Source organism: Cebidichthys violaceus, unplaced genomic scaffold, assembly GCF_023349555.1.
Source record: "Cebidichthys violaceus isolate CVI_PGR_0920_01 unplaced genomic scaffold, fCebVio1.0.p SCAF_2, whole genome shotgun sequence".
Classification (NCBI taxonomy): Eukaryota; Metazoa; Chordata; class Actinopteri; order Perciformes; family Stichaeidae; genus Cebidichthys; species Cebidichthys violaceus.
The window spans coordinates 9472836-9499404 of record NW_027176372.1 but is presented as its reverse complement, the minus strand read 5'-3'; the positions used below and the strand labels follow the sequence as shown (position 1 = coordinate 9499404).

Genomic DNA, 26569 nt, shown 5'->3' with positions numbered 1-26569 from the left:
AACCTCGGTATAAGACTACACTGCATGACTTCAGCCCTGCACGTAAACGTATCAGCATAATGTTTCCTCGCCGTCCCTTCGCACTAAGTGGCTTCTGTTTCAGCCCAGTCTCTGTGTATGTGTGTAAGTGTGTGTGTTTTTTGTTGTGTGTGTGTGTGTGTGTATGTGTGTGTGTGTGTGTGTGCGTTTATACTGTATGCACTTCAAAACTAATCAGGAAAGCCAGTGTGGTGGAACCCAGACATCTTGTTTATCCTGCGAGATCTACCCGCACTTCACCTTCAGAGCCACACACACACACACACACACACACACACACACACACACACACACACACACACACACACACACACACACACAGTGAAGGTCTTGCGCTTGTCCCAGGTGCAGAGAAATCTGTGAAGCAGCATGTGGCTTGTCCCAGTTCCTCTACAGTACCTGTGTGCCTTTGTGTGTGTGCGTGAGTGCGTGTGTGTGTGTGTGTGTGTGTGGGATTGCGTATTGCGACAAGACTGACCCATTTGAATCCTAATACAGGCGCTCAGCAATGCATTGCTGAAACTAGTTCAACATAGGCAATCTAGGCTGCCAATAGCGTCACTCACAAAGCAGCGAGAGCGGCGGACGCTGATTGATGCTGGGGGGGTCAAAGGGCACGCGGGGAGCACATCTGAGAAAATGAGTCCTCATCTAGAAGTTGAATGAAAAAAATAAAGGTTGTTTTATTTAGGAAACACCTAAGATGCTTAGATGGGTGTCGAGGAGATGAACAGGCCAATCTGTCTCCTCCCTTTTCCAGTTTTGACATAGGAGGAGGTGTGTGTGTGTGTGTGTGTGTGTATGTGTGTGTGTGTGTGGGGGGGGGTCCAGAGATTTGACTCTGTTGAAGTCATTTTCAAAGCAGTGCACGTCTAATCCGTGTCCTGACCAAAGCAGGTGTGTGTGTGAGAGGGAGAAGGAGAAAGCTAACAGAGGCAGAGAGGGAGGGAGAAAGGGAGAGAGGGAGAGAGGGTGACACAGAGAAGCAAACAAGAGAGTGAAGGAGAGAGGGAGAATTGTTTCTTTGTCTGGATGCCAGCAGCAGCAGCAGCTTGGATCCGGACGAGAGGTGACCGGTGCTCGGGTTGAAGGTGTTTTTGTGTGTGTGTGTGTGTGTGTGTGTGTGTGTGTGTGTGTGAGTGTGTGTGTGAGTGTGTGTGTGTGTGTGTGTGTGCGTGTGTGTGTGTGTGTGCGCGCGCGTGCGTGTTGTGCCTAGAGAGACTGCAGAAGCGGCAGGAGAGGCTCAAGTTGCTCGCTCCGCGCGCCGCTCTGCCCTCCCCGGTGCCGCCCGCCGCGTCCCTCTCCTCCTGGTCCCCGGGACACAGGGGCGTCTGGCGCGGTGACATGTGAAGAGGCTTGAAGTATGGCATGCAAAGATGGGTTCTGCCAAGAAGAAGAAGGAGACAGCGACAGCGATGTGGCCCGCTTTTATTCGGACCCTCTTCTACTTTTTCTGTTTGGCGACTTGGTGAGTCCCGAAGTGTCTCCGCTGTCCGCGGCGCTGAAAGCTCCCGTTCGACACTAATGAGCCTTCTGCTCTTTTTTTTTTTTTCGCACTGAAGTCATGGTACAATGATTCTTTTTTTCTTCTTCTTTCTAGTGTGAAGAAAATATCTGGACAGACAAGGAAGGATGAAAGGATCTATCCGGAGAATTTTACTCGCATTTTGGACCGACTTCTGGACGGCTACGACAACAGGCTGCGACCAGGATTCGGGGGTACGTAGATAATGAAACTGTGTTTTTGTGCACAAGGAAGCATTTTCCATATGGAAACTACCAATAGCAATCACACAACATCTTCCAATTAAAAGAAGGAAGCTGCAACTTTTATTTGACCATTTTTAGTGTCATAGGAGCTTAAAACGGTATATGATAAGTGCAATAAGGGTAGCTGTAAACCCACCAATTAAGCACTAATTACACCCGATATGACAATACGGTTTCACTGATTATTTGTCACCTCTGAAACACTCCTAATACAAAAGGGAATGAGTGAATTTAATTTTTTGGCTTTTTTATGTCATAAGATGTTCAAACATACCATAAAGTGCAATATGGTCACTATTGATCAGCAAATACACCCTTTAAGTCAGTTTGATTTGTATAGCCTGAAAGGGACAGTTCACCCCAAAATCAAAAATGCACATTTCGGTTCTCACCGTCTTGATTGTTTTGGTGTGAGTTGCATAGTTTTGGAGATGTCAGACATAGAGAGTCTGCCTACTCTTCTAATACAATGGGACTAAATTGGCACTTGGCTTGTTGCCCTCAAAGCGCCAAAAAACACATTTGAAAAACTCAACAGCAGTGCGTCAGTTCAGAAATCATGACCCGGTTACTGAAGATAATCCACAGAGCTCATTGTGAGCAGCTGCTCAAAAGAGCAAGGCAACTCACACCAAAACAAAGGGGAATAATGTGTATCTTTGTATATATTTTGGGGTGAACTGTCCCTTTAAATCACAAATCTGCATCAAATGCCTTGAAAATCTTTATGCTCTCAAAAAACCCCAGGAAGAAACGTCAAGAAAAAATGTATTTGTCTCTCTGTGTGTGAGACTTGCATCATATAGAACATGTTGCTTTAGTGTTTCACAACACACGCGATCCTGTAAGCCTGGTAGTTGTGCCCCAGAAGAGGGGCCTGTAAGCTTGCACGTTTAAGCGAATGTGGTTATATAACCAGCGTGTGTGTGTGTGTGTGTGTGTGTGTGTGTGTGTGTGTGTGTGTGTGTGTGTTGCGGGACAAACATTTAATGTATGGAAGTTCAAGTGCTAAAAGTACGGATTTGTTTTTTTTTTTCGAACATCGTGCCTCAAAGCAGGACATGTTGAGAACCAGCGTCATTCTAACATAGAGTCTGTCAGCAGACGTGCATGCGCTGCAGCTTTGCTTATCTCTGCACTTATAGACAACAGTGTGCCTCCACATTCATTCACTGGGTGAGAGAAAAAAATCAAACAGGATTACGCTTTTACATCTTTAAAGCTGTTTTTTTTCTTCCCCCACTTCCATTATGCAAAGGCACTACAGCTCTGGATAAGCTAGTGCATGTCTTTTGGGTTTGATGGGTCTGATATGAAGAGTGTTTAAGACTGGAGTCTCACTCAGGCGGGACTGTGACATCACGGAAGGGTTTAAAACGAGGAAGTTAACTGTGACTCTTGTTGTCTGTTTCATTGGCTCAATAGGCCCGGTGACTGAGGTCAAGACGGACATTTATGTGACCAGTTTTGGGCCTGTCTCGGATGTCGAAATGGTACGTACCCACCAGACTCTGTTCAGATAATCATGAAGTGATCTCGTTCCGACCCACGTGACCTCAGATGTTTGTCTTGCGTTTCGCCAATGTCCCGGTCCCCAGGAGTATACGATGGACGTGTTCTTTCGCCAGACGTGGGTGGACCGGAGGCTGAGGTACGAGGGACCCATAGAGATTCTTAGGCTGAACAACCTGATGGTGACCAAAGTGTGGACGCCAGACACCTTCTTCAGGAACGGCAAGAAGTCCGTGGCCCACAACATGACGGCCCCCAACAAGCTTTTCCGCATCATGAAGAACGGCACCATCCTGTACACCATGAGGTACTGAAGGGCATTCCATTGTCATATATTCCCACTACTGTAATATTTATGATAGTGAAATGGAATCTTCGCATGATTCAATATTTTTTAATTGAGTTTACGTCAATAAAAAAAAGAAGAAGAAAAACAGACTTTGTTTGATTTACAGCGATTGAGCAGATTTGCTGTAAAGTCGAACCCACTGGCTCATATTGTGTAAACAGTGCGGAGCTGTGTGGAGGAAGTGCAGAGGCTGCCAAACTTTTAAAATCTTCAGTTCAATATAACAGTCACGTAACTGCTCCTTTGCCTCTTCACTGAGGAGGGTTTTAGTGTGTTAGTGTGTGTGTGTGTGTGTGTGTGTGTGTGTGTGTCTATTCGTCCCTTTATTGAGCAACTCTTCTCTGGACTGCAACAGGTTGACCATCAGTGCCCAGTGTCCCATGAAGCTTGTGAACTTCCCCATGGATGGACACGCGTGCCCCCTCAAGTTTGGAAGCTGTAAGTCCTGAGTGTGTGTGTGTGTGTGTGTGTGTGTGTGTGTGTGTGTGTACTACTGCAGTGCCTCTGAAAAAGGAAGTAAAACACAGGCCTGAGAGCGTAAAATGTATCTGCTGCTTGACCTCTGACCTCTCCACAGATTCTAACAAATGCAGCAGTCATGCCTGTTTTCATTCTCATATGGGAGAGATGTGCAAAAGATGCCGTTCACTGAGTGTGAAAAGACAGCTAATCGTGTTGCTGCTACTGTGCGTGGTGTCATATTGCCGTTTTTCGCTTTGTGCCTGAGTCCTTATCGTAGTAGCTGTAAACAAATAAACCCCGCCGCTGAGAAGCCTCCACGCTGCATTTTGCATTTTACGTGCCCCCCCCCCCCGGTGTTGTTTCACAGGAGACCCGCTGGATCGCTTTGCATCACTAAACAGGAGGCGTCGCAATTTGCAAGTAATACACAGCAGGTAGTTTCTGAGTGTTTTAGCCTCAAAAGTTTATCCATCTCAGTGAAAATGGAGCGACTTCAGTTCATTTTCATTAGAAAACGGAAAAAACTGAAAGATTATCAAAAGAATAGTCTGACTTATACACTAGACTCTCATGTCTGTACAGTGAATATTGAGCTATGCTCTGCATAAAGACTGGAAACAGCTCGTCGGCTCTGTCCAAAATCTGCCTTCATTTGTTGTTTCAAGTGTAAAAACAAGGTTTTCATGATACATTTTTAAAGGATTTATTTATATTCACAAATGACACATGTAGCACCTTTTAAGTAAAGTTGTTTAAGAGTTTATGGAGGCGTTACTTCAAAAGTTTGTCCTGCCTTGGTCTGACAAAAAGCCCGATCACCTGACCGGTTGTGAAACGAAGCGGCCTCTCTCTGTGGTGGAAAGAGCGCTGAGACGCTGAGCGCTCTGTGAGACACAAAGAATGCTAATACTAATAATGAATATTTCATTGTTCACTGGGAACAATGGAGGCCTGGCTCAGCACCAGTGCTTATAGTGGGCCCACTGGTCAGCAGAAACAACTTATCTGAAATAAAAGGAGTTTCTCGGCTCCATCTTATCGGAGAAGAACAGCGATTGTGAAGATTACATCTGCAGGAGAAAGGAAAAAGGAAAAGACAAGGAGTCTGCCTTTACACTCACAATTACCCAGTGTGGTGACATTGCAGAGGACAAATTCACATTTCTCAGTTATTGTCATTCCCCCGCCTCCCTCCTCCTCCTCGTCCTCCTCCTCTCACCATCCTGCTCTGCTGCTGCTAGCCTCCAGTCAGGAGGAAGCGACCATGGATCTGATGCGGCCTGAAGCGAAGGAAAGGTCAGAATCCCTTCCTCTGCCTCAGGATAGCGCAGACCTATGCAGCTATTTTCCATAGCTGAAGTGTGTGTGTGTGTGTGTGTGCCCATTTTCACTCTGTCTCTCCGGCCTTCATCACTTTTTCTTTCTTTCATTCTCTCACTCCCTCTCTCTATCTCCTTTTTCTGTTTCTCCATCTGGACTTGCGTGGCGTTCCACTCCATGACACACCAGAGTCATTTCGTTTTGGCAGCACAGTTGGTATCCTGCCGATGCCGAGTCCCATAGGGAGTGGCAGGCAGACTACTGCCGTTTAGACCGGCCAACCTGGCCCAGGATACATACAGCAAAAGAAAAACAATACTTGTTAGAATTTAAAGTATCCTTAAGTCAAAAACAGTGGAGAATGTATCTGTCAGCGTGATGCATTAGTGAGTGAATAAATGACAGATGGAACCTCTACAAACTTTGACTCCAACCACACTGCACTAGTTTCAGTGGGCCTGAAAGAGTGGATATGGATGTCGTCATGATGTCGTCAGATGTCAGACGTAAGACGGTGATCGTCGATTTTGGTTTTTGTTGCAGAATATTAAATGAATCCCTCTCGAGCTTGAAAAGAAGTGAAGGGTCATTCTGCCTCAAAGGGCTGGTGGCCGGCCCTAAAAGATGAATTAGTCAGCGGAGAGTTTTAGTATCCTGTGATGCTGCTTCAGAGGCTGTCCACCCTGCCATGGCTACACTTGTCTGAGAATCAATGAATATCAAATTAAACAGCAGGCAGCTGTTTTTTAAGTGAAAAAGCTCTGATAAACTGTACGCTGTACACTACCGCAAACAAAAAACGATCTTTCACCAAGGAAACCACTGTTTACGTGTGACATAAACATATATTCATTTGTCACGTTACTTCCGTACTTAAGTAACGCCACCTCCATAGTTATCTAAACCCAAACAACGGCCTTTTCCGAAACCTAACCAAGCACTTTTCTTGCCTAAACCTAATCAAGTGTTTCACGATCTTTTCCTAAACCTAAACAACTAGATATGTTGCCCAAACCTAACTAAGGTGTTTCCTATGACGACAGAAGTTTACTTTGAATAGGCCGTATGCACGGAACAAAGAATTCATGGCACTTTTACAGTGTTAATAATGCTGACAAGTGGTGTCAGGTGTGTATAGCCAGTGTTGTCAGACACTTTAAAAAGACATTTGTTTATTCCTCTTTTATATTGATGCATCATCTATTTGAGGTACATGCCCCAAGATCATGTGCAGGTCTTAGCTCACAGCCAATTAGCTGCTGGGGAGAGCTCACGGAGCGGAGCGGGATAGACGAAGAAGAAACGTCTAAAAGTCGCTTCATGAGTGTACACTCGGCTTTGCTACAGTAGTTCTGCCCCAACGTGGCGCTTAGCGCAGCCATCTCGTTTCCAAGGGGGTAACCCCCGAGTAGTCGACTATTCAACGATTCGATCTAAGGAGCCAGATTCAACAGCCAACCTCACAGTGGAATCGTCGCAGTGATAGGACAAATGTGTAATGAAACAAAGGATCATTCATAAATACCAACATGGGTATTTCCAAGAACAGGCCTACTAATCAGGGCACTCAAAGAAGAACGTAGCACTTAATGAGCGCTATATTTTAAATTACCTAAACTCAGCTGGGGGGGTCGTGGAGAAACAGCTGTGCTCTCTCTCGTTGACTGTCCCTTCACTTCCCTGTCGTTTCCCTTCTGTCTGTGGATTGCAACAATGAGGAAAATAGAATTAGGACAGAAAGTTATATTTACTACTACGAAAAGCAAGCAGGATAGGAAACCGTGTGTTTCTGTCTATCGATCGCCTGCTCAAAAAGTTTCAGTCACACGACTATCATGAGAACAGGTTATGAATGACTTCATGGCCAATCAGGAGACAGATGGTAAGGATTAGACGATGTTATCCATGAACTCATCAACCAGTTGGGTCCTACAAATGTATCTATATTGACAATACAGGTATATACACACACAAGCTTCACAGCATACCATCACATCAGATAAATATTCTTTTACCGCACTGCACTGTTCACAACTCACAGTCAGTGACTCAAATCGGGGGTGGGGGGGCTTTGCTGTCTGCCCACAGATGCCTATCCTAAAACAGAGATGATCTACACGTGGACCAAAGGGCCTCAGCATTCAGTGGAGGTCCCCCCTGAGTCCTCCAGCCTCGTTCAGTATGATCTCATTGGCCAGACGGTCTCCAGCGAAACCATTAAATCCATCACAGGTGAGACTTGCTCGTCCTCCTGCCATTTTGACTTATCAAGCTAAATGGCTTTCTTTCTTCTACAGATCCATTACAAGCGATATTTTATTGAATGAAAAGATGTTTATACTGTGTCAAACCTGGTAGACTTTGCCAGGTCCACACTGTATTTTCCGCACGAATGACAGGACAAATACTGTAGAAATGCAACACACTGCATTGGGCTGCGACCAGCAGACGGTACCAGCCTCTTTAAATCAAACCCTGTCAGCATCATGCGTCGAGGCACTTTCAGATAAATAAATACTGAAGGATTCCAAAAAAGATTTTAGCAGATTTTAGCTGCCACGCGTCCATCCGGGTGAAAATGGACAGGGTTCACTAAAATGCAGAGGAGCACCAAGAAGAAAAGCCATCACATAGAATAAAAGGTGACATCTGTCTGAAGCTAAGTGAAATCTTGGAATTTTTTGTTAATGAAACTAATTCACTTCTGTTGATCCTCCAGGTGAATATGTGGTGATGACGGTCTACTTTCACTTGAAACGTAAAATGGGCTACTTCATGATTCAGACGTATATCCCCTGCATCATGACAGTAATCCTCTCCCAAGTGTCCTTCTGGATAAATAAGGAATCGGTCCCAGCCCGCACAGTCTTCGGTATGTAGACCTCACACATCCCTCATCCTGCTCAGCCTCTCTGCTCTCTGTGTATTCGTTACATGATGCCTGCTGCATGTGTGTCTCTGCACTCTGAGCTACAAGGTGATGTTACAGCGCAAAGTGATTATTAGGAATATAAAGAACTGCTGTGTTTTTTGTTTTGTTCTTCTACTCAAGATTGCCTCGTGCAAGGCTAATTCACTGCTATTGGTTTTAAGACTGGTTTGAGACGCTAGAATAAACAGCTGACAGCATTAGGAAAAAAACATCTTGATGCATCTTCTAAGCAAAGACGCCTCAAGCAAAGACCAGAAAGAATGCAGGTTTACAAAAACGGTTTTGGCTCTCATATCATGATACAAAATCTTCTCTAGTAATACAAATAGCCTAACCCTCTAAATGGGTTTAAACTCTTGTAAAACCTTGATGGGAAATGATGCCCTGTGAGAGTATTTAAAGTAGTTGTTATAGGCATGCCCCTAGAGGAAATCTTAAATTTAAGTGTCTGCAGATTTTAAATTTGACATAAAGAATACCCAATAAAGAGCAGTTAATACAAAAAAAGGCATGTGCTTCTTATGTGAGGTTTATATTTATATGGTTAAGGGTATTTCTGTTGCAGTGTTACTCAGTACTATCATTACAGTTAAAATCAGTTAAAACTACACATTGCTTATGAAAAGTGTTACTATTACATTACTTAGGCATTTTATCACATTTTAGCCTTCATTTCTACATCATCAGTAACTTTCAGTTTTTGGCCCGTGACCCAGTTTTGCTCTCCATGGCTCCCCTGTTACAACGTTTGGGTCGTTGTCCTAGAATAGACTGATTAGTGTGTGTCGATGGAGAGGCAGGGCGACAGACAGAGCTGCTAAAACCAGACCGGTGTTGCTGGCTGGTGTTGGTTTGCTATTAAAGGACGTCTCAGTCTGGTAATTTGTCGACCACGTTCCTCCACTTACGTTGATTGGAAAGTCACTCAATGATAAGGGCACGGACACCGCCATTTCACAAGTAGTTCTGGTAGATTATCTGTTTGGAGCATTATTTTCAAGAGGTAATTGTAACTTGGGTAATGAGAGTGGAAGAAAAACCTGAGTGTCGGTGGTGATTAATGATTCTTGGAGCAGCTTTGTGACATGCCAGCTGTTAATGATGCAGAGAAGTGTGTTACAACATGAAAGTGGTCTTTTAGTGAAACAACAGCAGCATTGGTGTTGTTTTCACTTTGTCTGTGTGTGTGTCATCATGGCTACCTGTGGTCCTGAAGAGGTTTTGAGTACTTCAATGTTTATGTTACCGTCTGTCGGCGGCCAGATTTTGACAACGCGATAGCGTCACAACTGTGCCAGATGCAGTCACGAAACTTTACAGGTGTGTAGTTGAGATCAAGATGAAGGCCGATGTGAAGATAGGTGTGGTCCGAACAAGGGTGTCGGGGGGGTTGGAAGCAGTGGCGGGCCGTGTATTTTATACCTGGGCCTTCAGTGCTGTCCTACTACAGACCTCCTAATAACCTCATTATGATGCCACAGCTACGGGTTATTAGGAGTGTAACAATACACATATTCATATTCGATTGGATAAAAGCTACTTAAAACAAACTATGCTGGAAGCAGGGCAACTGAGGAAAACTAGCTGTGCAATGAGAAAATAAGCTAATGGGAAAAATAATTACAATACATGTAGTGTATTTATGAAAAAATATTAAATTATAAAATAGCTATAACTTTGTGGTTCTGTTAAGGCCAGCAGAGAAGGCATTGCTGGCCCTGATGGCTCACCACTGGTTGGAAGTGGTGAAGTGGCCCCTAACCACTTTTGGTGTCACGACTTTGGCGTCTTAAGATGGTCTCTAGTTCATAATGGCTCAATTAATGGTTCATACAGTAATTATGAACTAATGCTTTATAAGTCAGATATAAGAAATAAATAAGGACGCTGGAGCTGCTAGGTTTTGAAAAATCCCTGATTGTTTGAACTGTTCGGCCACTTGCATTCTGGGAAAGGGCTGTTGAGGATCTGCTCTGGAATCCGAGCACATTCACACCACAAGTTCCAATTAATGGCGTATAACGGATTTGTAAAGCATTAGTGAATGATTTACAAACCAACCAAGGATTAGTTACAACTTTTGAAGTCTTTATAGATTGTGCCTATTTGTAATCCCCAGTATAGGTATCATGGATGATGAAATAATCTTGACTTGAGGTAACTGATCAGACTTCACATAGCTCCCTCTTGAGCCACATCAGGCTCAGTGCAACATTTTTCACATACAGTTTGTGTTGCCCAACACCTGTAGACTCTGATGCGTAAAATTGGAACACTTCCCCTTTAATTATAATAACGGGCCTGTTTTTGGCTGGCAGCGGCATTTAGTCAAACTGTGACAGCACACTGAATCACTAATGGTGACCCAACAACCAACCCCCATAAATAATGGTTTTGCTGCTGGTGACAGACACACACACAAACACACAAACACACACACACACACACACACACACACACACACACACACACACACACACACACACACACACACACTGCTGTGTCACCTGTATCCATTCAGTGTGCATTTGACACGGTGAGTGTTTCTGTTGACAGTGCAGTTTGTGTTTAGAGTCTGAGTCTGCTGAGCAGAAAAAACAGTGTGACCCTCAGTAGACATGTCTCTCGGTGTCGTGGAGTGCAATAAAGCACTTGGGGATCAATGCCGCTCTCCTGCGGTGACCAATGTATCTGACAGTCCGGCTGCACAGCTTCCCCCCCCCCCCCCCTCGCGCGCCCCCCGGCCACAGCAGCACAACTGTTGTTGTATCAGTCGAGCCTCTGAGGCAGCGGATTTCTGCTGTTGTCCGCTGTGTTTTGAATGCGTGTGCTGCGGTGGTGGGTGAGGTTGGGATGGGAAGGGAAGGGGAGGAGGGTGATTGGTGTTTGGATTTCTCCTCTTCCTCCCCGCAGCCAAACTCTGTTTTGACTTCCTGCCTGGGTGACTCAACCATGAAGTCCTGCTAGGAGCGCGGGAGAGGCAGTTTGTCAGGAAGGAGTGGAGGGAGGATTAGAGCTGGAGAGTCTTGGCTTCAGATGGAGGGGTCGGGGTCAAAAAACACATGTTAAGAAGCTCGTTCAAAGCAGGTCGTTTGTTTCTATGCCGTTAACATGTGACAAGACGTTCACTGCAATGTGCACTTTATAGGAATACTTTAACATTTAACAAAATGTGTTTGTTTGCTTTCCTTGTGAGAGTTAGATGAGAGGATGGATACCACTCTCATGTCTGTGAGTTAAAGGTCCAGCGTGTAGGATTTAGAGCAGTGATTCTCAACTGGTGGGTCGCAACCCACTTTTGGGTCACAGACCCGTTTTCAGTGGGTCGCGGGCCTTTGCCTGAAAAAAATAAATAAAATCCTGTGCTTTTATTCTGAAGGGGATTTTTTATGCAGCGGAGTGCTGTCTATTCACACTCCTTAACAGTATTTGGCGTTAATGCCTTGCTAATAGACACCCACCATTTCACAGCATAGAAGAACACCTGCAACGTTTGTTTTCATGCTAATTGAGCATGGCGAAACACAAGTACGGCACCGACTACATGAGATATGGATTTTCTTACGTTGAGGACAAAAGAGGACAAAAACCTCAGTGTGTTTTGTGCAGCGAGGTTCTGGCACAAGAAAGCATGAAGTCGTCAAAACTGAGGCGGCATTTGGAAACAACACACCCTTCTCTCAAAGATAAACCTGTTGAGTACTTTCGAAGACAACTTCAAGACCTGAGGACATCACAAAAGTGTCACACGTACCTGCAGCCCTGGACAAGGACGTGTTAGATCAATCCGCAGCGGATAAACTGAAAACTATACCTCTGTCAAATGACACTATAAGTCGGCAAATTGAAGACATGTCGGATGACATCAAACAACATTAATTTTGCATTACAAATGGAGAATCTACAGACATAACAAACGTGAAACATGTGTGGGCATGGGACTTACAGGAACAATTTTTCTGCACAAGAGAGCTCCCTACTACTACGACTGCAGAGGACATTTTCAGCTCAGGTTCAAAATGCACCATCTTTTCATTAAATAAATTTGAGAAGTTGAAAATTTTCCTTGATTTGGGTTGCGGCTTGTCATTAAGGGGTGATGGTGGGTCCCGCAGCCAGACCAGTTGAGAACCACGGATTTAGAGGGATCTATTAGCGTAAATATTCATTGCTGTGTTTTCATTAATCTCCTGAAGCTTGTTAGCTTAGAATGAGCCATTCATATCTGCTGCGTAGGGAGCGGGTTCTTTTCATGGAGTCTGTCATGTTGCTCCGCCATGTAGCCCAGAGCGGACAAAACAAACCTTGGCTCTAGTGAGTTTTGAAATTTTTTATGTTACCCGAAGGCCACTGTAAATTGTCTGGCACGCTTGAAAAGGGAGGGGTGATTGAAGGGGTTTTCAGTTGGTTGCAATCTGCAATCTCACCACTAGAAGCACTAAAATCCTACATACAGGACCTTTAAGTACATAAGTGGAGCAGGGAGGTGATTAGTGTAGCTTAGCATTAAGACTTGAAGCAAGGGGAAACAGCTAACCTGGCTCTCCTCTGAAGCCGGCTTATTAATACAGGGTATCTATTTTGTTTAATAAGTACACAAACAGCAATATGAAAAAGACAATTTGTGATTTTGGGGAGAGTTATGTTACTATTTTGGCCAACAAAAACCGACCTGCCAGAGTCTTGTGACTCAGTGAGGTCGCCAAGGAAAACCGCATTGTATCAGATGCAGAAGTGGTGATAGGCTGGATAAAGTGCTGTTTAGGGTTGTCAACTTTAGATTAGGAAGGCTAGCTGTTTCATGCTGAACGTTTTATGCTAAGCTAAGCTAATTGCTTCTTGGCTTTGACTACTTACTAAACGTACACACATGAGATTCATATCAATCTTCTAGTGTAACTCTTGAAAATAAATTGAATATATGGATTTCCCAAAATCTGGAACTATTTATTTTAGAGGACTTGGAGGAATTACATTTCTTTGTATCTTTTACACTACAACTGGGATTTGGCATCTGTTTCTCTATTTTTTAGAGGAAGCTCTAAAGTGATTGTGCGGAGGTGAAATAAAAACAGTTGGTGTAACGATCTAATTGAGTTGGGGCAACTCGTCAAAAACATACCTGAGTGAAAGTGACATTCTTACTCTGAAGAATTCCACAAACATCCAACTACCCAAATGCCAGTTTAAACACAGTAAGAAGATGGATTTATTTTATTGATGTATACTGTACAGCATACACCATTAGTGCCACAGTAAGTGGAATTTTTACTCAGGTGGTTAGGAACAAGAAAAAAAGGTGGTGTAATATCTTTTGCTACACATCAAACTTGTAGTGTAAAACAATATTCAGAGGCGGAGCTTATCTGCAGGCTGAAATAACCACATTGAGTTAAACCTAACAGCCATATCTACTCTATAAGTTCATAATATGTTAGTGTTGTGTTTACAGCTTGTGTCGCTGCCCCCTAGTGACCAAAAAACACACGCAGGTGTAAATAGTGTGGTTCTCTTTGAACATGTCTCCCATTTCAGAGAGCCAAATATCTTTGGTTCATTATCCCCCCTATTCGGTTAATGAAATATGCTGATGGAGAGCAACATAATGTACATGGGCTATTGAGCACCGTGCAAATGATCTTTATCACCATTTATTTGGCGACTACATGAAGGAAATCTCTTTCTGGGTGTTCCATTCTCATTTTCAATGTGATGGTGTTTGATGCAATGCATTCTCATCTGGGGGGAAAACAGTATTCATAGGCATAGATGTTTGGTCTTAATCTTAAATTAGAATATTTTGACTTCCAACACAGATCATGTGTCCACTATCACTCATGTGCGGGCTCATATGTTTGATATTCTCCCGTTTCTGATACCATTGAAGGCATCACCACTGTCCTGACCATGACGACACTCAGCATCAGTGCCCGCCACTCCCTTCCCAAGGTCTCCTACGCCACCGCCATGGACTGGTTCATCGCCGTCTGCTTCGCCTTCGTCTTCTCCGCCCTCATCGAGTTTGCCGCCGTGAACTACTTCACCAACGCGCAGCTCGAGCGCGCCAAGAAGAAGCCGGCCAAATGTCCCCCGGTGCCCCAAACCACGCCTGTCAAGGTCAAGGACACGGAGGAAGCGCTGCAGGTGATTTTTCCGCTTCCCTCAAAGTGGCCGTGGCGAATAGTCTGATAGCACTTAACTTCGAGTAGCACTTACACAGCGTGTCCCATATTATGTGCTTACTGTATCTGGCCTTTAGCCTAGACTTTTGAGCGGGCCAGGAGTGGGCCTGCCTGAGGACCATCAGCTGTGCCCCTGCTCATAAGAGCAGAGAGGATTTGAGCTGTAGAGGAAACGGGAGAAATCTGATCCCAGGATGTGAGTTTAGATCACCGGAACCTGTATCTGATCGTTTTTTAACACCGCAAATCTGAACATACTTTACTTAAATCCCACACTAGACTAATACATTGCCGGTGACACACAAAACCACTCTTTTATGGTCATTCACTATTTTTTTTTAACTTTCTCCACCCACAAATAATGTTTGATTATGTGGAAATTTACAACAATTTCTCTGGGGCTGCCAGCGTTCCTGGAAAAGGTCAAAACATGAATTCTGTCTACCTGATTACACTTATGATTGCTCCGTCCACCACAGCTTGACATGTTGAAACGTGGTAAATGAGGTGGACTTTAAAATTACACACTTAAAGGGATAGCTTGGGTGTTTTTGAAGTGGGGTTGTATGAGGTACTTATCTATTGTCAGTGTATTACCTACAGCAGAAAGGAGTACCAGCACGGGAGCTACGCAATGTGCTGTGTACGCATAAAGTGCGCTATATTTAGAACATTTTCTTTCACAGCCTTTTCCGACTGGAAACTGAAGATGTTATCTTTACCAGCGACTCCTGTGTTATGCGAGGCAAAATTACTCTTTTTGTCAAAGGAGTCGTGTGGCTTTGAAGAGAGCATAGATACTATCTTCTGTTCCTCAACGGAAAGGGCTGACTGACGGCAAGGCAATGTGGTGAATATATTCAAAATATAGCGCACACTTAAACTGATATTGGTCTTTTTTTAGATGGGGCCATTCTTTCAGGTGTCCAAAATACATTTAGCTGACGCCCCCGTCCACAGCAGTACATTGCTTTTCTCTCGTGCTGGTACTCCTGTCTGTGTCTCCAAACTCTGGGCGTGCCAACCGTTATCTACTGTAGGAAATGCAATGAATATAGAAAAGTAGCTCATTCAACCCCACTTTAAAAAAAATTTTTTTGCTTTTATCCAGCCTTAAATTTAGCAGCTGTTTATTTGACTCTGATTTAAAGCAGACAGACACAAATGTAAAAGTGAGAAGAAAAAAAACCCAACAGGATCTGAAACAGCTTCCCAGCACAGATCATTACGGCAGATCGAGGTGTTTCTCAATGACGGTGTTTGCTTTGGACCTCTCATTTAGAAATTCCACATGAATACATTGCCATAATCTTCCATTTCTGCACCACTAGTTGAGACAAATCACATTGACACCATGGCAGCTGACATATGGATTGGATCAGAATTCATGAATATGCCATGCCGCTATTTTAGAGCTCCCAGTCAGATATGATGAACGTGTTACAAATCGCTGTTCGAGTAGCTGTAGCAACGTATTTATGGTGCTGCACCAACACTGTTTTGACACATGTGGATGTGAAAAGAAAAGGAGAAGTGCACATTTCTTTGACTTCCATGTTCTTCCCAAAGAACATTGAATATATAAGCCCACTGTGAACCGATCACTGGAGCTGACATAACCCAGCAATGCATATGCCAGTTTTACACTCCTTACTTAAATTGCCCCCTCCAGTTCAAATCCCAGTATGAATGCGGTATAGTGACAACAGCACTTCAGTGGATTAGTAGGTTGCCACGGCAACACTGCCCGGGTACATCTGTATAGGTTTCAGAAAGGCTCTGGGGGAAAGAATTAATACTCTTTTCCTGGAGAGCAGGTCCTGTTGGCGCTAACCACAGGGCTTGGCATGAGGGGCCCTTGATAAAGCCCTGGATTGACGGTTCCAGGCCCTTAGCCCTTGACCTCCACTGTGACGGAAAAACAAACCTACACACACACACACACACACACACACACACACACACACACACACACACACACACACACACACACACACACACATATATAAACAGATGAAACAAAAACACCCTTTCATTTTCAGGGGCTGGGGGGAAGGGGGGGAGATAATTCCTGCAAACGCCTCAGAACCAGCATCACACTCTCCCTGCTTGAAAACATCAACTCTCAAAGGATAAGCTCCTTTGACGCTACATGGCATTACTGCCCCAATGAAGTGCTACCTACTTTCTGTCTTAAGCTTGTGTGAAATGAGTGAAATCCTCGGTAAGTGACATCTGTATATCGTCCGCTTCCAAATGAAGGCCATCTGGGTCAGGGGGACGGCAATCAGATCAATATGTCACGGTTTACGTCGCGTGCTACGCTTTTTCAGAGAGGGGGATAGTGAGCTTTACAGTACCTTGACTGCAAAACGCCTTAAAACATGAGGCCGACAGGAAGAATGTGATTATTCACACAATTAATCCTCAAACTGTTCTCTCTCAAAATGATGCTCCACATTTCAACAAAACAACAGCCCAGAACTTTAACTTAAAAAGCAATATGAATCAGTTTGTTAAACGTTTCGGTCTTATATTTTAATATCTTTCTACCGTAACAGGGTATAAAAGCCTCTGACACTTATACTCTTCACTTAATGAAACACTTGTCAGGTCGGCAGTTCATTATGAAACTGGTACGTTCCAATACCAACATACCTGTTATTAGATAATATTGGCTGGTCAATTTATTGGTCAAGTTCTACTGTCGAACATTAGCAGTAGCGGGTTGCACCAACTGGTCTTTACTAAGCCGGGTGCTAAATGCTAAGTCGGTCTTTGTTAAGACCAGTCTTTAGAATGGACGTTAAGTTGGTTGCACCAACCGGGGAGGCACGCAAAGAACCGCCCCGGTGTGTAAAGGTCTTAAGACGTAGATACAGTATATCCTTACTGTTTTTTTCTCTCTTTTTCAGCAGAATCCCGACAGCAACGGTAACCTGAGAAAGCGGATGAATTATATTTCCCACCAAGAGGCCAGCCGTCACCAGAGAGCCATGTCCACCACCAACATCTCGGGCGTTGGTCGAGCGAGAGCGCTGCGACCTTTGGCCGGCGGGGTCAACGGCAGCTCCTCCACCCTCTCGCGCTCCAGCCCCAAGTCCGAGAGCCTGCTCAGTGTGGCCTCCTCCTCTGCCCAGCTGGTGAAGAGTGCGCCGCAGGCTGCGGCGTCCACGCCCGACGTGATGGCGGCGACCCCGTGCAAGCAGAACGCCAGCTCCTCGTCCCTGCAGCATCTGCTGGGGCCCAAGCTGGAGCGCATCCAGATGATGGGGAACAAGCTGGAGCTGAAGCAGACGCCGTGCTCCCAGCCCACCGCCGCCGGCATGGGAGGAACCAGCAAAATTGACAAGTATGCACGGATCCTGTTCCCAGTGTCCTTCGGGGCTTTTAACATGGTCTACTGGGTGGTTTACCTATCAAAGGACACGATGGTGGCTAAAGGTGGCTAGGCTCTGCGCCGGCGGCGAGCGTGAAGACTCTTTTCTTTCAACAGATGGGAAGCAAACAAGGATTATGAGAGTTTGCAATAGAAAAAGAAGAAAACTATTGTTCTTGCCAAACAGATAAACAAAATGTGCTCGACAAGCACTTCCATATCCCGGAGAACACATTTATTTTCTTCTTCCAAAGGTCCTCGAAACACCAAGCATGGGAGCAAATCAACCAAATTAGAACTATCTGACTCGACATAAAGAAGAACACCTGCACACTGGAAGATGCCACTGTCCTCTTTATATCGTGCTAGGTCTGACTGTTAAAAGGTCTGCATCGGCTTCAACTGCCTCATGATCCCTTTTGGCCTGCAGTCAAGATAAAGCATGGTATTTTTTCATTTTCCTATTTTTGTACCCTGCACCTGGCAAGAGGTTCGGATGCGTGCACCGCCGTCCTGGAATGAACTGCACCGACGCTATGTAAATATATGAATTTATTAGGATAAAACAGATTTATATTTAATGATTACAGTGTACTTCCATTTCAATATTAAGACATGTTGCTTTTGGTGCCAGCAGGCTAGATGATGCAAAGTTGAATTGTTTGAAGGAACAAAGGGTCCGTGTGTATGATTTTCTTGGATTTTCAATTTAAATCCTGAATGCAGGCCAGATGACGGTCAAAAATGGATTAAATAATCTGGAGATATTGAAATATCAAAAATGAGATTCGGGGATCAGTTGAGTAGAAAGTAGAAAAAGCAAGTTATTAATTTGTGCATTGGTAGGACTTAAGCTTCTTTCCTGCCACAATTGGTTACCAAATGGTAGACTAGGATTGTGCAAGTGATTAAAATACGGTCATAGCATGAATAATGAGGAAAGGAAAGCAAAGTTATTAGTTAGCAGATCATTGCAGCAATAAAACGGTGACTCGGCTGCTTGTTTAGCGACCTTGTTGGCATGTACAGTAAAGGAATATGACTGTACTGTTCAACAGCTGCTCCTCCAGGGTAGAGACTCAGGAGCTGACGTCTGTCCATCTTCTTAGATTGTGACCGGCTTTAGGTTTAGCACACATAACATACATATTTCACTACATTTCTGGGCGTTAATCTTGGGAGCTTTCATGAGGTCTAGGAAGCAGAGCCCAAGCAGCGTTATTATTACTATTGTTATTATTATTATTATAAAGCTGCAGTGGAACCCCATCACACGACACGCTCAAGGGTTGAGCGATGGAAAGGCTTCCTTTTTTTCGTTAAAAGCCTAAAGTAGAACAGCCCCTGTGGAGTTTTATTATTCAATCATTCATTCGGCTATACTGGTAATTGTGGCAGCTAAGGTAGGGTAATGGGATTTACTGTAGCTACACTACTTTACCAGCAAGAGAAAAACCCGAATAAAAGAGTGCAGCGCTGCCTCTGGCTCTGCTCTCTCTGTTTAGATCATGTTAAAGACATCATTTCGATAAATGCTTTTGCTGAGAGTTAGATGAGAACACCGATACCACTGATATCTCTACACTAAATATAAGGCTACAGTCGGTAGTTGCTTAGTTTAGCTTACCTTAAAACTGGAAACGGGGGAAACAGACAGCCTGGTTCCATTCAAAATCCAGCCAGCACCTTTAAAGGTGCACTATATGATATTTTGAGAAATGACATAGCAGCAAACAACTATGTAAAGATATAGTGGAGTAATGTCCACCTGTATGTTGTTATCCGAGTTTTGTGCTTGAGTTGATGTAGCCGGGCCAGCAGCGCATGCTTTTAGTGCATGTTCCTGCATGTTAGCGAGAGGCAATATAAATGCTCCCATGCTCGTATTTAGCACCTTTCAGGCTCACTAAATTAACTTCTCTAATTTCACTCCAGGAAGTCAGCTAGGAGGCTCGCAGTTTCCCCTCATTTACAGGTTATATGCTAAGCTAAGCTAACTGGCTGCTTGCTGTAGCTTCATATTTAGCATACAGACAGATGACAGTGGCATCGATGTTCTCATCTAGCACTCGAGCAAATGAGCCCATTCCCAACACAAACTTTTTGTTTAACTCGATTTTATTTTTCCAAATTCTGTTGATTTCTGTGGACACATACATAAATACGTTCCATTTCTACCCTCCTAGTAATAGCGCAGAAAACCTTAAACCAACAAATAAAAAGTCACTGAAAATAGCCTCCTGCGTGATCAGGACCTTGCGCAGTTTCGCCCTCCAGTGACCTTCAGGGGTGATGAAGGAGACATCTGATAATTGAATCTCTGAATGTGTGAAGGACGTTATTATCTAAATATCACAAACATGACGTCAGACAGATTGTCCTCTCTGCTGTCCCCTGTCACTGTTCCGTCACTGACCGGTAGAGGTGAAGCAGGGGGTGTGTTGTCATTGAGTCCTTTCTCTGGACAGAGACACGTTTCAGTCATCACTTGCTGTGTATGAGTGCAAATAACCGGTCTCCTCGTTTCATCAGGAACAGAGCTTTTGAAACATTAGAAGATAATTAACAAGATGTTAATCCCCAGTATATTTAGATGAAAGAATCACAAAAAAAAAATCTTGCTCGACAAGTAGAATATATTTCCTCATGGCCCTAATTTATTATTCCTCTGAGACCGTTTGGGAGAGCTGAAGGTTAAACAGTCCGTGTGTGAGCTCAGCTCCTCTGCACACCTGCAGACAGAGATGTCTGGTTGCCTGGTTTCTTGCTCTAATAGCCACATCATCCACACAGTCACGGTTGTTGGCCCTCGTCGATCGGTTAGTCTAACAGGAGTTATGATGCGGCGACACAAACGCACGGGGGGCCGATGGACAGATCAAGATGCCCACCGCCACTCACTTCTCCCAAATGCAGTCGTGTGTGAAATTGATTTTGCCGTTATTGCCTCCCTGTTGCCCCCCCCCCCCCCCCCCCCCCACAAACACACACACCTCGCTCTCCCTCTCACAAAATGTGCACAAAATACATCTCCTCGTTAAAGAATACACAGAACACCCATGTACTAATGAGGAGCCTGTCAACGACAGATTGATGTTTTTGTGGTGTGACTCTGCTGCTCCAAATGTGTGCATGATTGATGGAGCTGCCAACGCCTCAACGGTTGTTGAGGTTTTTTTTCTCTCTTTCTCCCTTCTGACAAACATGCTGTTCTAGATGACAGACAGATGATGGTCCACACATTTGTGCTTTGCCATTTTGAAAGGCTGACACGGTGCAGGTTTGTGGAAAGTCCAATCACAACCTAAGGCCGAGCTCTCGATTCATCATTGTCATTTCAGCTATTTTAATAGTTCAAAAGCATCAAAATAGCTTTATTTTTTCAAAATATTTTAAATGGAAAGCCACAGAGTGCATCTGGCTGGGTAAAATGGGGCATCCATTGTAGTATTGGTGCACTTTTGAAGTAAATCATGGCGTAACGCTCCCTCTAGTGGTTCGACTGACCCCCTTTTTATTTTTAACACAATGCTTTTGGAGGACGGGCTCTTTTGAAACAGTTGAATGCCACATTAGAGAGAGAGAGATCCCCTGCTTTCTGCCAGTCAGGTATATTAATTATCTTGTAATGAGAGTTTAATTGAAGCATCTGCTCCCCTTGTATGGCTGACTGACCAGCACAACCGTTTTGCATTGCATTCCTCACGATTGGGTCCGCTGAAAAGCTGGATTTTTTATAACAGTGAAGCAAAAATAAAGCAGATAATGGAAGGCGTCTACTAACTGACCCTGTTTACTTCATCTATTCACACTGGCAGAGGTGTGTTCAGAATTTCAAAACAGACTACTGAGAGGACATTTTCAGTTGTATTTTTTTTTCTTCTTAATTTTTTAAATGGAGGTTCGAAAGTGTGTTTCGCTTTGTTTAAATTCTGTGTTTCCTGCTGATGGAGCAAAGCCTCCGTTATGTTTTCAACGTATGTCATTTACAGACACAAAATGTACTGAAGGTGAGGGTGAACTGGCTCACCTTGTTTAATATATAAATATACAGTTCATCCTCGTAACAGAGTGACTTTGAAACCTGTGTATTTGTATAATTCAGTACTGTAAGTGACATTAAGACAGTGGTATAATATATATGCCTAGAATGCCATAAACTTTCAATTCCAGTCAATAGAGTATGAATCCAATAATATCAGAAATAAAAATTAGTGTTATTTTTTGCGCTGTAGTTTCTCTTTTCAAAACTCCATCTTCAGCATGAGAACAGAAGACACTATCAACCTGAACTATTATGTATAGAGTCAAACTGAGTGTGACTTTCAGGTCAGGGGGATCATCTGTTCACACACAAAAAACATACGGCTGATGCCTGGTGGAGTGATGTGGCCACTGATCTCAGATAAAGACGTGTCACAGAACAGAAAGCCCTTCGGTTCTAACTTCTTGAGTGAGGCGAACCACTAGAGGGAGCGACGCGCTGTGATTTTTCTCATCAATCCAAACGATCACAATCAAATTGCTCTCAGTACACTCATACGGTCTGATTTTGCACTTACGTTAATTTCACAGTCTTCAAAAGCAAAAGATCTATGTGGATAGCGTTTTTATCGCGTTAAACTCAAGCTCTGAGCTCTCAGCGGGGGATTCACGGTCTCCGGCTAAATGAGGAATGGTTTCATTTCTTGAGCCACCCCTCAAGAGATTAGCACAGTAACAATGTAGGTCTACCCTCCATATTATTATTCTCATCACTCATTTGTCTTCATAAATGACAATTCCTCAGGCCAAATCTTGCACCTTGGGGGGTGGGTGGGGGTAGGGGGGGTCACTCATGTAGAGCATCTGGGGTTTCTTGGTGTAAACACAGAACTTTAGCAAAGAAAACTGATAGAAATGGGCTTCAACTTTATTCCCAAATGTGGTCATATTTTAACATGTACTGTATCATGGTGTTTTGGACTCTCCAAGAGTCTATAACCCATTGGGAGTATCTCCATTTTGTGTCTTTAAGAGACATGCCGCGGTGTATTATGATTATACGTTTTGCTTACAGATTGTGCAATGAAGGTTTCGTCCCATCGTATCATCATATTTATACTGATGTTACTTTTTGTGTCCAATGCCACATGTGACATGTACAAGTTTTTTTTTTTTTTTGTAGTTCACCGTGATCTTTTTAAGATACTCTTTTTTTCACGCAGCTTGCGTATCTGAATGGTTTCATGTGCAATAAGACCTCACTTAACCCAGTTATGGGAATGCCACGGGTAGTTAATAGGATAATACATTCTAATTTGAATTACAATCATCTTCTTATTTCTGCTGGTGTTTGTTTGCACCGGCGAAGGTGATACAATGATTTCTGGAGTCGTGATTGTGACGAAAACCCTCGATAATGATACTCAGTAGTAGGAGCACCAATTACAGCAATATTTAGAGTATTAGATAAGCCACACAAAGACAGCAATAATGTAAACAAAAGCATAGAACATGACATACAGTGTGCTGACATCCTTAAATTGCTTCCTGACATAAACTAAAGCTGCACCAAAGGACTCATCACAATGCTTTTCCATTATGTAAGGATTTAAGATAAACACTTTAATTAAATTCCACTCACAATCAGACACTAACAGACCCTCGAGTTGTGCTAATATTTGAACAACAGTGCAGAGCTCTGAACGTGCTGGTTTACAGGTGATTGTCTGCGACATTGCCTGAAACAAATGGACTTGTGGAAATGAAAATTGTGTGAATATCGTATACTCCGTATTGATGCCACGTTGAATTTATCTAAAGGGTGACAACAAACCATGGTACTAACTCCACGTTGCTCCGACCTGAATTTTTTTGTCATCCTCTCAAGTCTTTACAGTCGATATTCTGATTTCTTTTAACTAATGTTTCATTTATTAGTCATCCAATGCACTGTTTTGAAAAAACACAATTAAACATGTTAGACAAATCCTGGCTTCACGTTGTAACTTCATTGTGCACTAAGTACTTTATTAGCAAGCAGGAGACACGGGCCATATGTCAAAGTCTTACTCTTGTGTCGGTCCTAGCTGGTGATTAGCTAAGAGCACAAATGCACCGGCGGACATTTGACTTGTGTTCGACAATCTCATTTCCTCTTAAAGCATCGTTCATTTAATTTTTTTGGCCACTTGGGGGCAGCAGAAGAGCAACCTGTAAACACGATATTGACAGTCTGTGTTATCACGTTCTAAAATTGATAAGGCAAACGCGTTAGCAAAGAGTTGCTTACAGTATGCACACATACAGCAGACACGGAGCAACTTTAGCATTCGTTTGTTGAGCTGGCGAGTCACCATTTTGGCACTTTCTGTTCCCTCATCTCAAAGTTTTCTGATGCCTAAAATAAGGTTTGTGGTTAACACAAGTGTAAGAGTTTTTAAAGTTTTGCTTCGCAATATAAGATGTGTCAGTAAATATCCTTCTTGTGAATTTTAGTTAATTCTAGTCCGCCTTTACAGCCTCGTTGTGTATGCTTGTGGCCATGCGACCGTGGTGTGGTACTTTTGTAGCCTAACCATAGCTTTTTACTTCTGGTGATTGCATACACGCTTCAAAAATCACATCAAGTGGTGTTTATGTGAAAATGATCTTCCTAAAAAGTGGCTATCATAAACTTGATTTCCACAGAGCTTATTTACTGCTATAATCTAAAATCCAAATCTAAAATCCAATTTAAAAAATCCCATTGGTTTTTCGTTGAGGGAACCAGTGCGATGCTAAGTTGACATCTGATCTAGTGTCATATCAACATATAAATGATCAATATCACGAATTAGCTTGACAGAAATACGGCACTTTAATATCCGCCATATAAATCTCAGCGAGCCTGCTGCAATCAAAAGAGTCTCAGCAGAAAATGAGCCATGCCATCTGTAAGTGTGCCAGCAATGTTACTGAGACAGCTGGAAGCTCCGTGTCATGATATAGTGATTACATTAAACTGTTTGCTGGCCAAGAACAATCGTCAGATAAGCTGCTTGCTGCATTTAGCTAAAAGCATGCAGTCTAGATACTGTAGAGGGCTTATCTGATTGGGGAGAACAAGTGCAGATGTTAACAAGAAACACTTTGTGAAAACATTTATTGCCTCACTTAGGTGTTTTTAGCAGCAATGTGGAAGGCGGCGCCGGGCTGAACCTGTGAGCGAGTTTTTGCCTGTTGCTTAGCCTTAGAGATTTCCTCAAGGTGTAAAGATAAAGAGCATCGAAATAAAGATAAAAAATGTCACTGCAAGGAACAAGAGTGGATAACAGGACCAGTAGCCTCTCCTTCCCCCTTCTCTTCCAAGTGTGCATGGAAAACAGCAGCTGTTGGGTGAGCTTGCCAGTTTTGTGTCACAGCTAATCACATGTAAGGCAGGCGAATACTGTTGGCATCCTGCCGGTAAAAACTGAGAAATAAATGGCATAGTGAGAAACCTGGCTTTCATATCTGTCTCTTGACAAATGGTTATGTTATTTATAGATCCACTTAAAGGGCCAGTACATGTTGGACTCCACACGTAGATCACTCCATCCACTGTTTGATACGGACAATTCAAGCTGCAATACATGTTGACAATGGATCAAGTGACTACATGTAATGTGAAGGACAATTATCAGCTGACTCTGAATTTCCCCTCAGCTCTACAGAGCGTTTTAGCATCTTTCAGTGCACTGTATTAACTTCTTATTAACTTCAGCTGTTTTTAGTGAAAACGCTCTGAGAGATCCTCTGTACACTACCAGCTCAGCACCAAACAGCAGCCAGATGAAGTTAGAAAATAACGTTTAGTGCTAGATATTTACCTCAGGAGTTGGTGGAGACACAAAACAGCTAAAAGAATATTGTGAATAGTTAATATTGGACATACAACCAAATGTTTTTTTCTGTGTCTCCCATTAGACAACTATTTGCGAACACATCATCCACTACCAACAACTATACAAGGTGAAAATATATACATCTTGTATTCAAAGCTTGTTCATCCGCCCCCCCAAGAGGCTAAAAAATAATTTGTGTCCATGTCCAAGATCCAGTCTAAAATGTGCAAAAACGTTCTCATTGCAGCATTAATGTTCTTATTTGTTCAAATCAAATGCCAGTAGATTTGTAAGTTTGAATTAATTTGTCTTCAATTGATATTTTATTATTTTTATTTATTTTTTTATTTATATTATCTTCAATTTTTATTTAAATTTTAGATGGTCTTTTAACGAAAAAGAAAGTAGAACATTTTAGGTTTATTATTATTTTTGTTTTTTTATTTTTGAAACTGTCCTGACTGATTGACTTTCATACTGGTTACTAAACAACAGAATGTCTTGATGCAAATAGAAATGTGATTTGTATTTGAGAGAAATTAAAGCAGCCGCACAAAAACAGTAATTACGATCAGATAAATAATAATCAAACCCCTAAATATGTGATGTGAAATGGAAATATCACTTACTGACAAGTAAGTGATATTAAAGTAAAGTTGTAAATCTTGACTGATTTGACGAATGCTTTCATTTTATACCGGTCTGCTTATATTTATTCAAACATTTCATGATGAGGGAACGACAAACACAAAGTCATATTTCCGGGACACTACTCAT

General features: G+C 43.1%; 1 protein-coding gene across 2 annotated transcripts; it reads left to right on the top strand.

Annotated features, from left to right (window-relative positions):
- The first annotated feature begins 981 nt into the window (after window positions 1-981).
- gabra4 (gamma-aminobutyric acid type A receptor subunit alpha4) lies at window positions 982-26063 on the top strand. Of its 2 annotated transcripts, none has more exons than XM_068714259.1 (9): window positions 982-1507; window positions 1640-1758; window positions 3235-3302; window positions 3408-3628; window positions 4026-4108; window positions 7541-7684; window positions 8172-8324; window positions 14272-14528; window positions 17485-26063. In XM_068714259.1, the coding sequence occupies exons 1-9, from the start codon at window positions 1416-1418 to the stop codon at window positions 18016-18018; spliced, it is 1671 nt and encodes a 556-aa protein (XP_068570360.1). In that variant the 5' UTR covers window positions 982-1415; the 3' UTR covers window positions 18019-26063. The 2 variants fall into 2 exon arrangements, with proteins under 2 accessions (XP_068570360.1, XP_068570359.1); XM_068714258.1 differs by having other exon boundaries at window positions 17482-26063.
- The last annotated feature ends 506 nt before the right edge of the window (window positions 26064-26569 follow it).

Coding starts and splice junctions, on each gene's coding strand:
- gabra4 (XM_068714258.1), top strand. CDS start 1,416: ATGGGTTCTGCCAAGAAGAAGAAGGAGACAGCGACAGCGATGTGGCCC. Junction 4,109..7,540: donor CCCCCTCAAGTTTGGAAGCT/GTAAGTCCTGAG, acceptor GTCTGCCCACAG/ATGCCTATCCTAAAACAGAG. Junction 14,529..17,481: donor ACACGGAGGAAGCGCTGCAG/GTGATTTTTCCG, acceptor TCTCTTTTTCAG/CAGAATCCCGACAGCAACGG.